Source organism: Lemur catta, chromosome 2, assembly GCF_020740605.2.
Source record: "Lemur catta isolate mLemCat1 chromosome 2, mLemCat1.pri, whole genome shotgun sequence".
Classification (NCBI taxonomy): Eukaryota; Metazoa; Chordata; class Mammalia; order Primates; family Lemuridae; genus Lemur; species Lemur catta.
Genome location: NC_059129.1, coordinates 109,442,720 through 109,462,880, shown reverse-complemented (window position 1 = coordinate 109,462,880; position 20,161 = coordinate 109,442,720). Strand labels below are relative to the sequence as shown.

At 35.7% G+C, this 20,161-nt stretch overlaps 1 protein-coding gene across 10 annotated transcripts in view; it reads left to right on the top strand.

Annotated features, from left to right (window-relative positions):
• FAM184A (family with sequence similarity 184 member A) overlaps window positions 1–16,158 on the top strand; it is a 99,483-nt gene extending 83,325 nt beyond the window's left edge. For 2 of the 10 annotated variants that reach the window (XM_045544263.1, XM_045544267.1), the window contains 6 exons: window positions 849–1,033; window positions 1,473–1,619; window positions 8,076–8,193; window positions 10,138–10,242; window positions 13,997–14,199; window positions 15,812–16,158. In XM_045544263.1, coding sequence (XP_045400219.1) covers window positions 849–1,033; window positions 1,473–1,619; window positions 8,076–8,193; window positions 10,138–10,242; window positions 13,997–14,199; window positions 15,812–15,893 — 840 coding nt within the window. In that variant the 3' untranslated portion in view covers window positions 15,894–16,158. Of the gene's footprint in view, window positions 1–848; window positions 1,034–1,472; window positions 1,620–8,075; window positions 8,194–10,114; window positions 10,243–13,550; window positions 13,959–13,996; window positions 14,200–15,068; window positions 15,165–15,811 lie in introns of those variants that run through there. The other 8 variants (XR_006733559.1, XM_045544268.1, XM_045544265.1 and 5 more) reach the window with 8 other exon arrangements.
• The last annotated feature ends 4,003 nt before the right edge of the window (window positions 16,159–20,161 follow it).

Sequence of the window (20,161 nt, the reverse complement as noted above, 5' to 3'; positions counted from 1 at the left end):
TGGCCAAGTGTCTTCTAATTAGATAGTGTGTGATCTGGAATGTATGTGTGTCTGGATGGATGGATTTTTTAAGCATAGTGCAATTAACGCTGTTATTTATTACTTTATTAAACTTGACTTTCACTTTGTTAGTCTTCACCTATGTTAAATGATCATCCCAAATCTTCTCTTCATTGCTAGAAAGTTTTAAATGAGCCACCTTGTAACCATGGATGGATGTTGTATTCTCTTCAACTGGGCTTACACTGAAATTGACAATGTCTAGGCCTCCAGAATTCAGAAAACAAAAGTGACTTTTAAGGAAAATGGAAGTAAAAGTCAAAAAAAGTGATTTTTAGGAAAACGGAAAGGAGCTTATCTGTCATATAAGAAAACTGCTAGACCAGAACTAAACAGACAGGGTCTGCTTTCTAAGCCATGGGAGAGTGTGTGTCTGTGTGTGTGTTTTGGGGGAGGGCCTCTATAGATGCAGATTCCTTTTAGATTGAAGGACAATGGTACCAACATTTTACTGCAAGACCATATAAATCTATATAATCTCAGCTGTACCACTGATTATAAATCATCTTTGAGTACTGGTTTCTTCATCTGTGAAATGAGAGAGATGTGTTTTTATGATCTTTTGGGTCCCTTGTAATGCTGACATTATTGAAGCTATATCATATAAACACTTCTTACGTGTATGGAAAGAGAAGAGGCCTTGAGGTTATCTCATTTCAGCAGTTTGCTTTTGAAGAAATGTTAGAATAATTACATTTGACATTCCAGTATTTCATTTTCTTTCCTTCAGATGAACACAAACAGAGCAGATGTGTAGAAAATTTTTAAAAATTACTTGTATTTTATAGAGTAAGGAGCACATGTGTAGAATAACAGATCTACAAGAAGAATTAAGACACAGAGAGCATCACATCTCTGATTTGGATAAGGAGGTACAGCACCTTCATGGGAATATAAGTGCCCTAACCAAAGAACTGGAATTTAAGGGGAAAGAAATTCTCAGAATACGAAGTGAATCTAACCAACAGATAAGGTATGCTATCATTACAACAGAAGGGATATGCAGTGTTATCTGAAAAACTGTTCCCACGATATTTAGCAAATTCGTGCCTGTTTTTGTGACTAGAGTGATCTTCTAGTAAGATATTGAAGACCACTTTTTACTTTAATGACTGTTATAATCCAGAACATAGATGAAATGTTTATATTTTGAATGATGTATATATATTCATGAACTTTGGAAATTGCAAATAATTAACTAAAATCTCTTAAAAATGTTACTTGAAAAAGCATTAAAGGAGACAACTTTAACACAAGCTAGAAGATTATAGCAAAGTAAGTAGCTTAATTTAGGCTGTATACATTAATTTTCTATATATTATGCCAAAACCATTTCAAATCTGGTAGAGTATAGAAGTTTTGAAAGCTTGACCTCAGAATAACATTTTCTTAACTAAAAATAAATTAAACAGGTTGCATGAACAAGATTTAAACAAGAGACTCGAAAAAGAGTTGGATGTCATGACAGCAGACCACCTCAGAGAGAAAAATATCATGCGGGCAGATTTTAATAAGACTAACGAGCTACTCAAGGAAATAAATGCAGCTTTACAAGTGTCGTAAGTTATATTGTATTCAAGAAAATTCGTATGTAGATAATAAACTGAGGAGCACTGTGTTTAACCTCAGATTAGCTACTTTGATTCTATTAAAAATGATAGTTATGAAAGAAAACTTTAGTGCTGTCTTACAGATGGTAATTGCAGTGTGGTATGTTCTTTAATTAGGATACGGCAGTTGAATGATGGTTTTATCAGCTGCTACTGCTACAAATCTACTAGGATAATACTTATCTACATAATTTCCCTCAGGATCACGAACATTCATGCCATGGTGAAAACTCAAACTATGTCCATTATATAATGTTAAGGAAAAAGAACATATTTTGAACAATATAAATATTATGATCCTATACATACACATATACACACTAATAATACATATTTTACAAAAATGTCAAAATAACTTAAAAAACAAATACAAACTTTTGAATAATAGTAGTTTTCTCAAGAGAATGGATTAGGAGATACTGGAGATGGGAAAGAGCAAAGACTTTTTATTTTCTATACTCAGGTATTTGATTCCTAAAATAAGCATTTAATTGTTTTATTATTTGCAAAATCAATAAAGGAAAACCATTACAAGTTACTGCTCATATGTAGTAACACCAATATTGTTAAAGCCAAAATTTCTAATTCTTGCTTATGTTCTTTAAAAATATTTAATAATTCCTCTCTTTCCTAGACACTTATAAACTGTTGTAATCAATGCAGTCTGTATTCATTCCATCTCTGTGGCCTAAACCCTGGTACAATATAACTTATCTCAGAATTAATCTCTTCTAAGCTGCTGCTAATGGTTCATTCACCTGTAGTCTATCTGCTCCGTATCAATTTAAAAACATGCATTTAAAACTATATGTACATATGTACACACATACTTCAATAAAGTCACAATTAGTGACTAATCTCTTTACCCTCAGTGTCAAAGTCAAATGTAAACGCTTAGCTCTAATGTGCCTTATTCTACATCATCCAACAACAACCCTCATTCCCTGTCTACTGTCTTTTTATCAGCCAAGCTGACCTTGGTTTCCTTCTAAGATTCTTCTGTGTTGTCAACTACATTCTAGAATAACCTCCCACATTATTACTATTTTGATTACCTTCCTCAAATCTAAAAATCATTTCCTCCTATTTCATCCATGTAACCAGGTCAGTCTCACAGTAAATATTGTTACATACATAGGCACCCTACCCACCCCCCACACACATTAAGCCACAACAGAACAGCCCCCAGTTGTTGGCATTTATTGAGTGTCCTCTGAGGTGAGGTGCTTTTTCTGATGGACATATTCAGAATCTTCACATTAGCAGGCACTCAGTGAATGAATGTTTCATGAATTAATTTTATGAAGATTCCCCATAGGCCGGGCTCGGTGGCTCACGCCTGTAATCCTAGCACTCTGGGAGGCCGAGATGGGAGGATCACTTGAGATCAGAAGTTCGAGACCAGCCTGAGCAAGAGCGAGACCCTGTCTCTACTAAAAATAGAAAAATTAGCTGGGCATGATGGCGTGCACCTGTAATCCCAGCTACTTATGAAGCTGAGGCAGGAGGATTGCTTGAGCCCAGGAGTTTGAGGTTGTTGTGAGATAGGCTGACACCACAGCACTCTAGCCCAGGTGACAGAGCGAGACTCCGTCTCAAAAAAAAAAAAAGATTCCCCATCTTATTTACCACTTTTAGTTGCCCTTGAAATGGTGAGGAGACTCGTGTTAATTTTCTAACCACCGTGATTTTGGTGTTTCCTATTATTAGAGGTAATGTTTAAATCCTTTTGAGCCACAGTACGAGCTCAGGTATCTGCTCTGTATAAGACCTCATAACCTCACGTATTTTGCAGAAATGAGATATAATAAACCTCAGTGCCTTGGCTGTCATTTCTGCTGGCCTCAGTGTTACTCATCAGGCAGAGGCTGAAATCCTGGCATGCCCCACTTCATACTCTGAAAAAATATGCTCACAAGAAGAATAACCTCTGTCCATCCGTGTGTCCTGTCTCCTTAGGAATGTTACTTTACAAAGAGTAAAGGTTATGTCTTTGTTTTTACTTTATTCTGTTGTATATGGTTTTGCACATTATGAATTTTCAGTAGATAGTATGAATAATAACTTAGTTTTTCTGTATTATGATCATTTTTAATAATTGAAGAATTAGTTTTGCAGATAAGTAAAATATTTATCTGCTTTTTTAGACCCACCCTTCATTTTATACTTCAACTTGGGTCTAAGCTAACTAACTGTATTTGTTTTTTCACCAGAAACCTTCTGCTGTCATATAATTAACCTCTAGATTTAGGTGTTTACTCTTTTAGATAAAAACAAAACACACATAAAATTTATTCTCACTCAGTGCTTACACCAGATTGTCTGTGATAATGAAAAGATTCTGTATCTGCTCTGTCCAGTATGTAAGCTACTAGCCACAAATGGCTATTGAAACTGAAACTGTGACTAGTGGAGCTGAGGAACTGAATTTTAAAATGTCATTTAATTTCAATTTATTTCAGTGTAAATAGCCACATACAGACCAGTGGCTACCCTGCTGGAAAGCAGTTTTAGACTGTTGGATATTTCTGGCCCATATCCTTAAATGCAGCCTGCTTGGATCCGCGGGATGGTTTGGATTTAGACAGAGGTGGGGAGCAGGGAGAGTCTGTTCCAGCTGTTCCCAAGGACTAGCGTACCCTGCTCAAGTTCCAAATCAACTGCACCCAGGCTTTAAAGCTTTAAAACCAGAAAAGTCCTGTGGTTTCTTAGAAGGTGGTGGTAGTGGAGGGACGAGGGAACACGGTTCAGCCTGTCAGGCAAAGCCAGGAGCTGAGGAAGCTCTGGAGCAGCTGGAAGCTTCTTGCTTCTGCTTCTGCCCCAGATACTGGTGGACTCCAGGGAAGAGCGGGACGGCAAATATAAAGGAGAGAAAATGTCCTTTCAGTTATTGTAGAAATACTGATAAGAGTCTACATCTCTTATGGAGTGATTATTAGAAATCATCTTCTCTAGTGCTGGGAACTAAAGTCTTTTTAGAGTTTCAGAGAGTTCTATAGAAATTTTATTTTCTTTGGTGATATAGTATCTTAGTAAAAACCTCATATGTAATAAAAATGTCATGGTTTCCATTTGTTTTAGAAACAAGTGAGAGAATGGGCTATTTGATTTAATCTAAATGATTCATTCTATAGGTAAAGAAAGTTAAAGCTAAATGAAAATACAGTCTAGGGTCATGGCAGATCATTCTTACGCAAAGAAGATGGGTCAGAGATTATTACTGATTGTTTAGGTTTAATTTACATTAAATTCTTACTCTACTGGAAAAAAAGATCATTTCTTCTTGAGAGAAACGTTGAGTTTCTGTACTTGGATTTTAAATAGGTCAGTAATCCCTAATTGAGAACAAGCACTCCACTACCTCAGCATTACTTATTCTTTAAAAGTTTTGAATCCTTTCATCTATTAATCTACCATTCAGGTTATTTTCATAAGCTTTGTGAAGTAAGGAGGTAGTAGTCTTGTCACAAGTCAGAGTCTGTGCTCATAATTTAGGGGGAAAGAAAAGTTCAGTGTTAAAAGGTTGCAATTACATTATTTCCTTTACATAAGACAGGATGATATAATAGAGTTTTTCATCTTTGCCAAATTAAAATTCTAGAATATATGTGTACCTAACAATACTGTTATTTGGCTCTAAAAATCTCAAATTCACTGATTTTTTTTTTTTTTTGGTCCTTTTTTTTTAAACAGCATGGGAGGGACCATAACTTGGAAACTTTCAATACTGCTTTTTAGGCATTTATAATTTAGCCCTGTGTTGTCCATGAACCATAGACCTTGACCTATATATTCTTAGGGCCAAAAAACAAAATCAAATCAGGGCATGCATGCCTGGTGAGAATCCATCAGTGACCCTAATTAGTAATTTTGTGTGTTCTACTTCTCCTTTCTGTTCTTTCTATTACTTTCAATGGAAATCTGTATTTTGAGTAAAAGGCTACATGTACTTGTGTATTACTCACAAAGCAGAGTTTCCCAGGGAATTAGGTCATTTCCGGTTATTTATAGTATTATTTTCTTAATATTTTTTAACTGACTAATATTAACTTAAACATTTCACAGGAAAACTTTGTATCACTACAGTAAAACCTTTATCACTCCTGAAAAATCTTATCCCTTCCTCTGAATAGAAGCTAAGCTATAATTATACAAATGTAAATTCCGTGAAAATAAAACACTGTCATTAGATTCTAGCTAGTATTGAGGCTCAAGGTGTGCTTGAGTGTTGTGAAATAGGATAATAAACATATGCTATGAAGGCCATTTAAGATACATAGAACCAAACAGACTTTCTCCTTCTTGTGATCAGAAGGATTAAAGAAGAACAAACTTAAAATCCCGTGTATCACCAGTTGTTCACACCTGGTCTTTGAGAAGCAGTGATGGTATAGAGAGCTGCCTGGAGCAACTGAAGAAAGGGAAAATGTTGAATCGTGTTGGCTTGAAAGGGATATCGGGATAGTACCAAGTCTTCTTCCTATGAGAATTTTGTATTATTGAAATATATTCGCAAGTTAAATCTATATCATATTACTTGTTCTCTCCTTTAATGCTTTCCCATTTGTGTTTATAAGGATTATTTTTCTTCAGTTTAATCAATTATTTTTTCTTCTTTAATATCCAGGTATCTTTTAATTAAATATTTTTGGAGATGTAAAGATATTTTGTGGAGAGGATTAACTGATAATAATTCTATAGGAAAAGAATGTTTAAGCTAAATAAAAACACTAGAATTTGGATTCAGGGCATGCCTTTATTATGCAAAAATGGTGGTTCAGAGATTATAACTAATTGCTTTTGATTCACTTTAACTTATTGTACTAGAACAAAAAGAAATAATAGTTTTAAATAAGGTTTTAAATTTAGTTATTTAGCTACCACTTACACCAGTATTCTTGGTCAGCTGCAGAAAGCAGTTAAAAAATCTTGTACTTTGCTTTTAATGATAAAAGAAAGCACTCCAGTGACATCTTGTGGCTTCTCCAGCATAAAACCCAAATGCCTTTTTCCTTGACAAGATCAGTATTTCTGGGTCTTCTTAAAACCTTTTCTCATAAAATACGTAAGAGTTACCCTTGCCATACTGTGATAAAATGCAAGGTCACTTTATGTGAGCTCAGTGAACACTGTTTTTCACTTAGTTTGCATTGTCACAAAAGAACAAAAGTGAAGATAGTGAAACTTACACATTGTACAAATAACATCACACTGAACTGAAAAAGCCCCAACTGATCCTTAGACAGTCACTTCCTAACCCACACTTCCTCCTCACCCTCATACCTCCCCATGCCCCAGATTAGAACTTTAATGAAGGGAGCTGGGTAGGGAGCCACATGTCATCTCCAGATCTTTACCTTGGGTTGAGTTAGTGGAGGGGTTTCATGGTACTCGAATACACGAAGATTCTGGCACCCCTATAGGATTTGGGGGAGAAATATGGGGGGGCACAGGAGGGCAGGAGTGGATCACTGATTTCTAGAAGATAGATTACCTAGAAGTCACTCAATATTTGTTCAGTAAATAGTTTTTTCTGTGAAATCTTCATTAACCATAATTTTATTCAGCCTTAAGTTCTATCATTTATATTCTGAAGACAATAAAATTTTAATTGTTTTAATTATTTGCATTTTCTAAAACTGAAAGTGCTTTTTTCCAAACTAAACCAGTAGTTTCCATTTGCATTCTCTTCAATCTGCCCTGTGCTATATTCTTAGACTCTGCAGGGTGTGTCACCTCGGCTTCTAAAAAGTGGCCTCTATCTTAGCGGTCAGTGGCATTCAGGCCTATTACTATCTCGTATCATTCAGGGCAGAATAGGCCTAGAAAGAAGTATAATTCTTCTCTTACCTGATGAACCTTTTTAAAAGTTTATATGTATTAGCTGATAATACAGAATTTTTAAACTATATTTTCCATAAACCAGGAAAGAATGATGTCATACATGTGTGTCCTTTGTTCCGCTTTCTTCTGTATCCTTCTTTTCTCGTCCTTTTTATATATGTTACCAAGCCTTATGTCATCACACGATATGGTAAGCACTCCTAATAGTAAGCCTACATTTCTAACATAAAATCTGTATTTATTAGGTTAGTATCATTCAGCATATGATTTTCTCTGCAGAGCTCACCTCACTTCATCTCCAAATACTCTTGAATGACCTAAATGAGTAAATTCTTCAAAACATAATATGCAAAGCCTTTAATAACATTATCTACCCTTGGAAAGCCTTTAATATAAGAGTATAGCTCTTGAAGAAATCATGTCGTTTTACTTAAAAGTTTTAAGGAAAAAAATGTTTTGTTTCAAATTTTTGTGTGTGTTTAGACTAATTTTTAAAATGTAAGTATTACAAAAGAATGTGTTTGGGTCATATCAATGAGCTAAAGGCTTTCTTGTTTTTAGACTAGAAGAAATGGAAGAAAAATATCTAATGAGAGAATCAAAACCAGAAGATATACAGATGATAACAGAATTAAAAGCCATGCTTACAGAAAGAGACCAGATCATAAAGAAACTAATTGTAAGATATTTTGGTTTTGGTCTAACCATGTTAGTAATCAATAGACTGTTGATTGGGAAAACATGGGAAAATATTTTTAAGTAATGCTAAATGAAAATAAAAAGTACAAAATATGTGCATTGTAGAATTGTGCATTAAAAGTTTTTTAAAATGTTTATGAATAAGGATAATATAAAGTAATTTTTAATATTTAAATTTGGTATTAGGGTAAGGGAATTGTGCTTCTTTCTTTAGTATTTTTTAAAAAGAAATAGTCTTTTTGATACATCTTGAATGTTTAATATGTCATTACCATTATATAATTAATATACTATTAAAGTGTGTATACATGTGTGTATTATACATGTCGAATTAGAATTGGCTAGGAAAGAATAGTAACCACATTCATGTAGTAACCTGTATTGTGTAAGTCCAGGTTAATCATGTTAATTTCTGTTCCACCAAACACTGATCCAAAGAGATACTCTATAGAAAAAGGGGCTGCATGGTCTAAGGAAAGCTACGTGGATTTTCTTGGAAAGTCAGAAACACTGAGGTGTTGCGAGATCTGAGAAGTCCATCAGGCAAGAAAACACAGATTTAACTATAAATCCATTGCCTTCATTAATGCTACTATTCCTAAGAATAAAAAATACATAAATGTTTTAAAATTCATAAAACATTTCAGAATCTTCTAAAATTACATGTCTTGATGAGTAATTAAAATACTGCTTTTTACTGCCACTAACAAATGAAAATCTTTCACAATGAAACTAGAAATAGAATGCTAGTCACTCTTCATGCCCATTGATCTTTTCAACTGAAAACTTTGGACTTTAGCATGCAAAAAGAGCATAAGAGCAATATTTATTTCTGACATCCTTTTCCTCAACACATCCCTTTTAGCATTTAGGAAAGCCAGCCTGTTATCTGAGACTAGAAGTTCCTGCTGAAAGCAACAGATATAGGTTGAGAACAACAGATGGAATCCAGGGGCAGGCTTTGGAGAGACAATGTGCTGCTTCAACCTAGCAGCCACTCGGTTTTCCAAGTCTAAGTATTGTGAACATAAGCACAGGCCTTATCAATTGCTGTATCTGATAGCAGTAGACTCATGGAAAAGTATATCTCACACATGAAATTAGCAAGTGTATTAAGTGTATTTCAGCTGTGGTCCATAGAAATATTAATAGCTATTGAGTTCCCCGTAATCATTCGGGAGGTGTTATAGATCTAATTGTATTTTATCCTCACAACAGAAAGAGCAAAGTAGCTTTTGAAAGCAGCACAGCTAGTCAGTGGCAGGTAACCAAGAGCGGGATCAGGAATCTAGTGCTACCATTAAGAGATTCCACTAGAACCTAGTTCTACCAGTGCACACCTCTGCACTCTCACATGCAGTCTTCTGTTTACTTATGGACTTCCCACAGTCTGCTTGTTCAATTAGCACATCTTGTTGAAGCCAAAGGTCAAGCTTTTATCTTTATATGGGCCATTCACTTTTTCCCTGTTCAGTGATTACCACTGCAATAATAGATGGATGTCTCATATTAGGTGATGTCAAATCTGTTTACAATACTGAAGAATAATAATTTATCATAGTACCATCCTCATCTGTGGAAATAACCATTCACACAACTCTATGAATGCAAGTTAGACCTGCTAAAACTGCACAGTTAGCCCTGTGAAACAGAGATGGGACCAAATAAAACATTTAGATCCAGTCTTGGAGGAAAAGGCATGAGAGGGTAGAGTCAAATCCCTGAGTATAGAGTTTAAAAGGTGTTGAAGACTTACCGGCAATCTTTAAGACAGCAGCAATTGGGCATGGAAATCTTTGAACAAGGAATATAAATCTACATTCAGGTTTTATATTAAATTTTGAATGAAATGGCATTTAAACAATTAAGTTTTTAAAATATTCATAGAAAATATTTAAAAGATGTTTATAATTCTTTTACATAGGAGGATAATAAATTTTACCAGCTGGAATTAGTCAATCGAGAAACTAACTTCAACAAAGTGTTTAACTCAAGTCCTACTGTTGGTGTTATTAATCCATTGACTAAGGTATGTGCTATAAACACTGTAAAATAGGGATATGGTTTAAAACTTGATTAAAAATTTGGTAAAATATTTGGAGCAGCATAGGATAAAGTTCCTCAAAATGTTTTCTTAAATTTAATAATCTAGCACTAAAATTTATGAATTATTTGTCTTCATTTTCAGAATGAGACTCTTAATACTCATATTCCTTAAAATATTATTCTATCAATATCATAAAACTTTGAGTCTACCTTTTTTCATATTTCCAAAGAAAACTAAACTTTTAACTTTCCTTAAGACAATTTCTTGTCATTTCTTTACTGATCACATACCTCTGTGGGGCCCAGAAAGATACTCCAGTTCTGAATACCCAGCAGCTATCCCTAGCGTAAGGCCTGACTTTTTTTTTTTTCTTGAGACAGAGTCTCACTGTGTTGCTCAAGGTGGAGTGCAGTGGCATGGTCATAGCTCACTGCAGCCTCGAACTCCTGGGCTCAAGCAATCCTCCTGCCTTAACCTCCCAAGTAGCTGAGACTACAGGTGCATATCAACACATCTGGCTAATTTTTTAAATTATTTTTTGTAGAGATGAGATCTCATTATGTTGCCAAGGCTGGTCTAGAACTCCTGACCTCAAACGATCCTCCCACCGTTGGCCTCCCAAAGTGCTGAGATTACAGGCATGAGCCACTGTCCCCAGCCAGTCCTAACATCTTAATGGACCTTAAGTTGACATGTATTTTGTTGCCTACCGTTTTTTAGAGAAGGGCTTTACTTCTTCCAGTCTAATGACTGTTCTTGACAATTAAAATTGAGTATAATTTATTCTGATACTTTGTCACTCTCTTAAGACAAATAGAAGAGCCTTGAAATGGACATGTCTAAGTCTTGCACATCCTTGTACCCTACCTTCCCATGGTTCCAATCATGGTGCTTTCGGTATAGTGGGTATTCAATAAATATTTGTTCATATGCAAAATTTCATCACATTCTCTAAAAGCCACCACAAATTGTTCTGTGAATAAAGCAAGTAATAAAGAATAAATAATTTTATTTATCAGCTTCACAGGAATTATGAATCTTTTGGCAGAAATCAACAGTTGAATAAATAAAAGTGCTAGTGCTAAAGTGGGTTTTTAAATTCATATTTTATTAAGTTTCACATCATACCCTTACCCAGAAATTTTGCTTTCAAAGATCATAAAACTTCTCTGCTAAGAACACTGAATCTATCCTTCCATTACAAGTTAAAGTGCTCCAAACTTTTTTTTTTTTTGAGACAGAGTCTCACTTTGTTGCCCAGGCTAAGTGAGTGCCGTGGCGTCAGCCTAGCTCACAGCAACCTCAAACTCCTGGGCTTAAGCGATCCTACTGCCTCAGCCTCCTGAGTAGCTGGGACTACAGGCATGTGCCACCATGCCCGGCTAAGTTTTTCTATATATATTTTTAGTTGTCCAAATAATTTTTATTTCTATTTTTAGTAGAGACGGGGTCTCGCTCAGGCTGGTCTCGAACTCCTGGCCTCGAGCGATCCACCGGCCTCGGCCTCCCAGAGGGCTAGGATTACAGGCGTGAGCCACCGTGCCCGGCCTTCTCCAAACTTTAAACTTGAATGATTTGTAGAACAGAATGACTAAAGTAGACAGGCACATAACTTTATTTTCAGAGCCTAAAATACTGCCTGGCACGTAGAAAGCGCTCAATAAATAATTGGTAAATGAATGAATATAATTAGTTTTCATTTTTAAATTCATAATTTAACATGAAATAAGCTTTTAATTATAAAGCAAGATTTTGAATCTTGTGGAAACAACATATACTATAAATATTTTCATTTATTATTTTATTAGAATTAAAATTTTAGATGCAAAATCATTACTGTAGAACTTTACCAGTGATACTTTTGATTTCTTAAACTAGAAACCTTAAGTAGGTTTAATTATGCCCTCTGGTGACTAGAATAAGAAAATGCAAAAGATACATCTCTAAGAACTTTCAAACTACTTTTGACTCCTAATAATAACTTTACTTTTCACAAATAGTTCTGAAGAAGATATTCTTCCTTTCTTTTTCTGGTTATGCTAAAATAGGCTTCTTGTCAGAGACTGTTCACAGAATATGACATAGAGGAAAATGTCTAGATAGTGAGAGGATTACTTTATAATTAAAGGAAAATTCCATCTTCTGTGTTAATTGCATTATTTCCCAAACTCTGAAGTCATTATGCAACAAATTATTTCACAAATTTAATTAGCATATGTCTAATTAGCAAAAGATAAGATATTCTAAATATCTTACATGTTAATTTTTATTCCTCATAGCAAGAGGATGGTCACTGATTCTAGAGGTGTGAATAAAATACTTTGAGACGAAAGTTAATGATTTGCAAGCTGATAGATTTTATGATAATCTGCAATTGTATGGGGTTTTTTGTTTGTTTTGTTTTGTTTTTTGAGATAGGGTCTTGCTCTGTCACCAGGACTAGAGTGCAGTGGCGTCCTCATAGCTCACTACATTGTCAAACTCCTGGGCTTGAGCAATCCTCCTGCCTCAGCCCCCTAAGTAGCTGCGACTACAAGTGCATGCCACCACTCCTGGCTTATTTTTCTATTTTTTGTAGAGATGGGGTCTCTCTCTTGCTTAGGCTGGTCTCAAACTCCTGACCTCAAGAGATCCTCCCACCTTGGCCTCCCAGAGTGCTAAGATTACAGGTGTAAGCCACCACACCCAGCCCGTATGCCTCTTTTTATCTGTTAATCTTTTTATTTTTTTTATTTTTGAGACAGTCTTACTCTGTCACTTGGGCTAGAGTGCCATGGCATCAGCCTAGCTCACAGCAACCTCAAACTCCTGGGCTCAAGTGATCCTCCTGCCTCAGCCTCCCAAATAGCTGGGATTACAGGCAAGCACCAACACGCCTGGCTAATTTTTTTCTATTTTTAGTAGAGATGGAGTCTTGCTCTTGCTCAGGCTGGTCTTGAACTCCTGAGTTTAAGTGATCCTCCCACCTCAGCCTCCCAGAGAGCTAAGATTACAGGCATGAGCCACCGCACCGGCCTATCTGTTAATTTTAAAGATAGATTCAAACAATAAAAAATACTGATTACTATTGTTTTATATCCTTTACATTAAAAAATATGAACCACTTAATACTGCCAATTAATTGGGAAATTAGATTTAATTATGCAGATTTATTTTCTCTCTTCAGAAAGATGTCACAGTGAATTTAAAACCAAATTATTTCTCTAAGTCAGCTTTAGGTCTTAAGTAGAAATGTAAGATTTGTTTCAAAATACATTGCCAAGCATTTTCTCATTCCTTTTTTTTTCCAGGCAAGAACTGCCTCCCTTTGACAGATGGCTAAATGTCATGGACCTCTCTTAAAATTATGTTTAACCTTACTCCTTCTCCTAACTTTAGCCTGAATCCATGTAACCTTGTGGTATCTGCAAGAGCTGCTCTTTCTCCCTCTCTTTTCCCCTTTGCTCCCAGTGTTCTTTACCTCTTGGCACCCTTTTTACCTCCTCCTCCCTTACCCATAAGCCACTCCTAAGTATTTCTTTCTCATTCTTTCTGTCCTTTGAGGATTCCATGTAGATAAAGAACACCTCCAAGGATTCCCAGACCACAGTTTGGGTAACACCAGTTAATTTTAACATCTTAATTTAACATAAAGCTTCCAAAATTTACCCATGCCAAATTTCTGTTCTGTCCTATGCCTGTTTTCTCATTTGTCCTTATGCAGGGACTATCCTCACATGTATTATTTTTAATGCAGCAAAAGAAGAAGAATGATAAATCACCAACAAACAGGTTTGTGAGTGTTCCCAATCTAAGTGCTCTGGAATCTGGTGGAGTGGGCAATGGACATCCTAACCGCCTGGATCCCATTCCTAATTCTCCAGTCCACGATATTGAGTTCAACAGCAGCAAACCACTTCCACAGCCAGTGCCACCCAAACAGCCCAAGACATTTTTGAGGTGAGCCCCGTCTCACCGATGGTTTTTTTCTTTTCTTTTTTAACTTGAGCCAATTTACCTTCTTACACTGCAGAAGTCCACTACTTTAAGAACAACCTAATAAAAGAAATATTACTGTGAAATATTTTCAAAATATATTTAGCACCTCTCTAAAGAACTTCCTCTTGACTCTGTTAAAAAGAATTTTTTCTAATTTCTTATCAATTTTCCAAATGCTTGGAGAGGTGTTAATGTAATTCATATGCTTAGAGTTTTAATACTTATGGATAAATAGTTCATTTTTAGTATTTTCAACAATTTTTCATTAATAATCCATCTTTATTATAGAACTTTAAAATATTTATTAAGTGGTTTTTGTTTCTTATATATTTGTTTTTTTCCCCTTTCTTGTTTACCAAGCTTATTTGTAAATAAATATGCTTATTGCCAAAATAAAAAATATATAAGCATTGGGAACTTGATATACTTAAGCAAAAAATAAATTTAAAAATCAATAATTTTTTAAATTGACATTCCAATTTTAAGTTACCTCACAGTTCTTGATTAAATATATTAACAAGCAAATTTTGAATGAAATACATTGTTCAGCCATTAAAGTCAGAAAGTACTGTTATTTTATGTTCACCTTACTATTAGATTTTTTACTGCCTTGTTTTTTTTTTCTTCTCATTAACTGTTAGCAGTGTCACGAGTAATAGAAGCAGACAGGTTTTTTTGGGCTAAGTGATTAATGACATAGTTAATGAATGACTAAATAGTAAAAAAAAAAAAAAGTAGCAAGAATGAAAAATAGTTAGATACACCTCTGAATGTGTCTCCTGCTAAATATTTTGTGTTGCTTATTTTCCCTTGTGCATGGGTATGTTCAGGTATCAATAAGATGCATGTGCATGAGCTCAAGGAACATGACTACTGGAGTTTCCATTACACATTGTTGCGTGCCTTGTAATTTTCCCCAAAAGACGGTAGGGATTCTTTTGTTTTCTCAAGTACCCCAAAGAATCTTTAGTTAGAATTAAGATAAGTATAGACTATATAATTGTGAAGATAGAGGGGAAATTGGATTTTTAATGTACTCTTTTTCCTGGAGTATTTGATTATGGATTTGTGATTATGGAAATGAAAGTTTAACATAAATATGCAATATAAATTTTATAGTTAAAAATACTGTACCTCCATTTAGTTACTTAATTTAGTTATATTTAAGGACACATCTGTAAGAATCAAATGCTTGTATCAGATTCTGAAGTTTTAATTAAAAGGGGAAAGGTGCTGAAAGAGGAATATTATCTTATTCTCTTATTTCCCACAATTCCTACTGAATTCTTTTTTTTCTTTATTCAAAGAAGGTGACACTATTTTTCCGAATTGTTTGGTTTTTATTTTTGTAATTGTTGTGACGTGGCTCTTGCTTAGCTGACCTCATCTGAGCAGCTGCTGCACTCTCATGCTTTCATGGAGTGGAGAACTGATTCTAGTGCAGAGGAATAGCGTATCTTTAAAACATGGGGAACCAGTTGTGGTAATCTACGATGATGTATTATGTGCTTTTCCCTTAATTTTCCAAAACCACTTAATGCTGGGTTACATGTCTCTCTTTTTATGAATTCAGTCCTCCTCAGAGTGAAGCTTCCCCGGTGGCTTCTCCAGATCCCCAGCGCCAGGAGTGGTTTGCCCGGTACTTCACATTCTGAAAGAATTGTGTTGGCACAGCTCTATGTGGACTGTTACTAAGAGCATGACTTTATACAACTCATTATGTGAACAGGCTTTCCTATGTCAAACACTGTGAATGAGAAAGTATTTGTCTCTCCAATTTGAAAATGCACTGTATTTCCTGTGATATTTATTGGAATCACTCTATAAGGTACTATATTATGTGTGTAATTATAACTATTTTTATTTGAGATGGAAGAGTCTTTAACCTTTGTAATTACTGCATAATAAATTTTGTTAGAACAAACAATAATGTTTTTCATTTTTTTCTAATAGGTTTGCTTTAATTTTTGAATACTTTTTAATTACAGGTAAGACTTGCCAATAAAAAAAGTTTGACTCCATTAATAATCATACAAATTATTTGACTTCAATAATCATAACAAAATCAGGATAGGGAAGCATAAACTATTAACCTGTTCCATTACAATGTATAATTTTAACAAATTTTCCTCTAAATTTACATGGCTAGAATGAAAGCATGTGTGTAAGTTGTGGATTTTCAAGTATATAAAATATTGTTGACTTATAAGTTTTTTTTATTCTGATAATTGATACCTAGAACTTTTAGTACAGTTAGTGTCACTGATTAATATTATGCTTTATGGCCTGAAGTTACTGGGTAAAGAATGAATAGTCAATTCTATTTTAATTTGCCTTTAAAAGCCAGTTTGTTGGTTTTCTAAGTAGGCAATTCAGTATTTTGATACATGAACATGAACTTAACTAACCACTATCACATGTTAATGAGACCTTTTATTTCTTTCAGGCTTTAGTCAATCTTGGCCGGCTACTATATTGTATTCAGTGGCCAGAAGAAGTGCATCCATTTCTAAGAGCACCAAATTTAGCTGATTCAGTAATGTAGATTTTAGAAGAATCTCGGTGAACTAGATAAACGCAAACATAATACATGATCTATGTTTTAAGGGAAAAAACCCAAACTCCGTAAAATAACTTAAAGAGGTTTCTTTTGAACCAAATATGTGTGACCACAGCCTGGGGAGCTATGTCCAAAAAGTCTTGAGCAAGTGGTCCTGAGGCGGTTGGGTTATAGTCTGGTTTTATACATTTTAGAAAGACAGGAATTACAGGTAAAATGATAAATCACTACATCGGTTTGCCCCAAAAAGGTGGGACAGCTGGAAGCAAGGGCTTACAGGTTATAGGTGGGTTCAAAGAGTCTTTGATTTGTAATTGGTTAAAGAAATGTAGCTTTGTCTAAAAGCTTATAAAGTAAGGAAGTAAGATAAGGAAGTCTGTTAATCAGAGACAAGCCACAGTATACCAATTCAAGTGATCTGTTAAACAAATTGATGGCCTGCAGGTGATTTAACCTTTTCTCTGCACAGCCTTAGGTCCTGTTAATAATTTAGTATCTTATTATCTGAGGTGTCCCTTCCCTTCATGGCCAGGCACTCAGTTTTAAGGCTTTTCTGGGGTCCCCTTGGCCAAGAGGGGTTCTCTTCAGTTGGTGAGGGAGGGGGAGTTAGGATTTTAGTTCATATATGAATGATTATAATAATATTAAAGACAAACTTTTAAAATAATTACCATGTATTAGGCACTGTGCTAAGGAGCAGTGTAAGGATTATCTCGTTTAATCTTTATAAATCCTCAAGGAATAAATCATTGCATGCATATGCACAGTTGATAACATGTTCTTTGTCAAGTTATCCTGAAAAAAAAATTATACAAAATACTTGCCTTACATTTGTTTTTTTTCCTTTAGCTAAGGGATTGAACTTTCTAATTTTAGTATATGTGCTGCCAGAACGAGCACAAGGATTGAACTTTCTAGGAAAAATGATTAGTGAATGCTTATCCAAAAATAATTCGTGTTACAAGCACATATCCTTGCCCTAGTTTACACATATCTCATAATTTGGACATTTAGTAACCAAGCGTTTGTGGATTAGTACGCGTGCAGGTGACTATGCTAGATACAGGCATACAAAGATAGTGAATACCTGTCCGCAAGGAGCCGACTGTATACTTGCTGAAATAGTCCAGAACCAAGCGTTTCTTGAAGCACTATCAGAAGAGCTACAAAAGAGAATTATGGAGGATACAAGCGGAGCAGAGCGGAGGAAGTAATTAGCTGAAAGTGGTGGCAGGGGAAGCTTAAACATAGGAGTATCCAAATATAATACTGAAAGATGAATAGGAATTACCAGAAAGACCAGGGCAGGGCCTATTTCAGGCACAAGCTGAAACAAGAGTTAAGAAAGAGCAAACCGGCTGTGTCCAGAGAGCTCTGTGCAATCCTGTTGGACCAATGTGTAGGATGTATGTGGGCATAATAAGAGAACAGCCACTTCTTGAGCGGTTACCATGTATCAGACACTTCTTTTTTTTTTTTTAAACACAGGGTCTAGCTCTGTTACCCAGGCTGGAGTACAGAGGTGTGATGATAGCTCATTGCATTCTTGAACTCCTGGGCTCAAGCAATCCTCCTGCCTCAGTCTCCCGAGTAGCTAGGATTACAGGTGTGCACCACCACATTCAGCTAATTTTTTAATTTTTAATTTTTTTGCAGAGACAGGGTCTCGCTATGTTGCCCAGGCTGGTATCCGGCTCTTGGCCTCAAGTGACCCTCCCACCTCAGACTCCCAAAACACTGGGATTACAGACGTGAGCCACCACACCCACCCAGCCCAGACACTTCAATTTTTACATTTTTAATGGCAATGGAGATGAGGGGATAGAGAGTAAAGATACAGAATTGGTGGGAGTTGGTGACAAATACACACAGAACAGAAAGATAATGAAGTATGGGCAAAAGAAGAATTTTGATTTCAGATATGTTGAAATTAAAGTTTCTCTAGAATCATTAATAGGCAGCTAAACACAACTCAGAAAAGAGTCTGAGCTGGAGATAGTTTGGAGGTGTGGCATGAGCGATCAAAGCCACAGGTATGGAGGAGAACAAGGGATGAGGTTGTGGAGGGAACTGTGGGAGACACCACCATTTAAGGGGCAGGCAAGGCTTGAATGAGAATTAGAAGTGGAGTTACAGGTTGGTGTTAAAGGCCTGGGGTTCCCAAAGAAGAAAGCTTCAAAGAGAGCAGCCAACATGTCAAGAGCTACAGGTATCAGAAAAGGGAAAAAATGAAGTGTCCGTTGGCTTTGACAACTAGAGGATGGTCTTAGCAAGAACAAACTCAGGGTAATGGTGGCAGCAAAAGCCAGGTTCCAGGAAAGAAGTAAATGGAATTTGAAGAAGTTGACATGTGAGTAAAAACCCCTCTTTGAAGAAATTTAGCTGTACAGGCAAGGGGAAAGAAATTGAGGTGATAAACTGGAATGTAGGGTCAAGATGGGTTTTGTTTGTGTTTTTAGGAGACTTTATCATGCTTTTGTGCTGGAGGGGAAAGAGAAACATTAAAAGAACAGGAGGAAGAAAAGCAAAAATTTTATAACAACCTTCAACTGTCACTGGGTTATATGTAATAATATTAAAGGGATGTTCAAAGAAGTCATATATGGTTAACATTGTGAAGAAAAAGTAAAGTTTTAGCAAGACATTTTTTTTTTGATATAAAAAGCAAGCTGGAATCTTAGGGTTAGAAGAGGCCTTAAAAGCCTCTCCTGAATGCTTTTTTCCAATCGCCCATAGAATTCTTGAATCTCCTTTATAACATGCCTGGCTGAACTTTAATCCCTCCAGTGATAGGAAGCTCCCTCCTCCAAGGCTCCCTAGCACTGGCTCTGCCACCACCAAGTACCTTAAGCTCCATGACTCAGTCTCCTGGGCTATACATTAATAATAAAATGATACCCTCTACCTTACCTTCCTGAAGGATAATACAAGATAGCGTATGAAGTCTTGAGAAAGGTATAAATTGCTATAGGTGAGAAAATAGCTGTCTTGGAAAACAGAAGAGCAAATATATTAGAGAAATGTCAAAGGACTGTCAAGCAGTAATTGAGATCAGAGACTATATATTGAAACCCATCAGCATGATTGTGGTTTTTGGCCATCTTCAGCTACCAGGATGCAAATTTGTAAGAGTGGATAGTTGGACATAACCAGGATTAGGATACTGTTAGGTAAGTACCACACAAGGAGGGATGTCAGGAGCAGGAGTGCTTGCAGAGAAATGATGATAAAAATGGGTATTGTGATTAATAATTATTATTATTATTATCTGTTGCCCAGGCTAGAGTTGCAGTGGCATCATCATAGCTTACTGCAACCTCAAACTCCTAGGTTCAAACAACCCTCCTGCCAAGTAGCTGACAT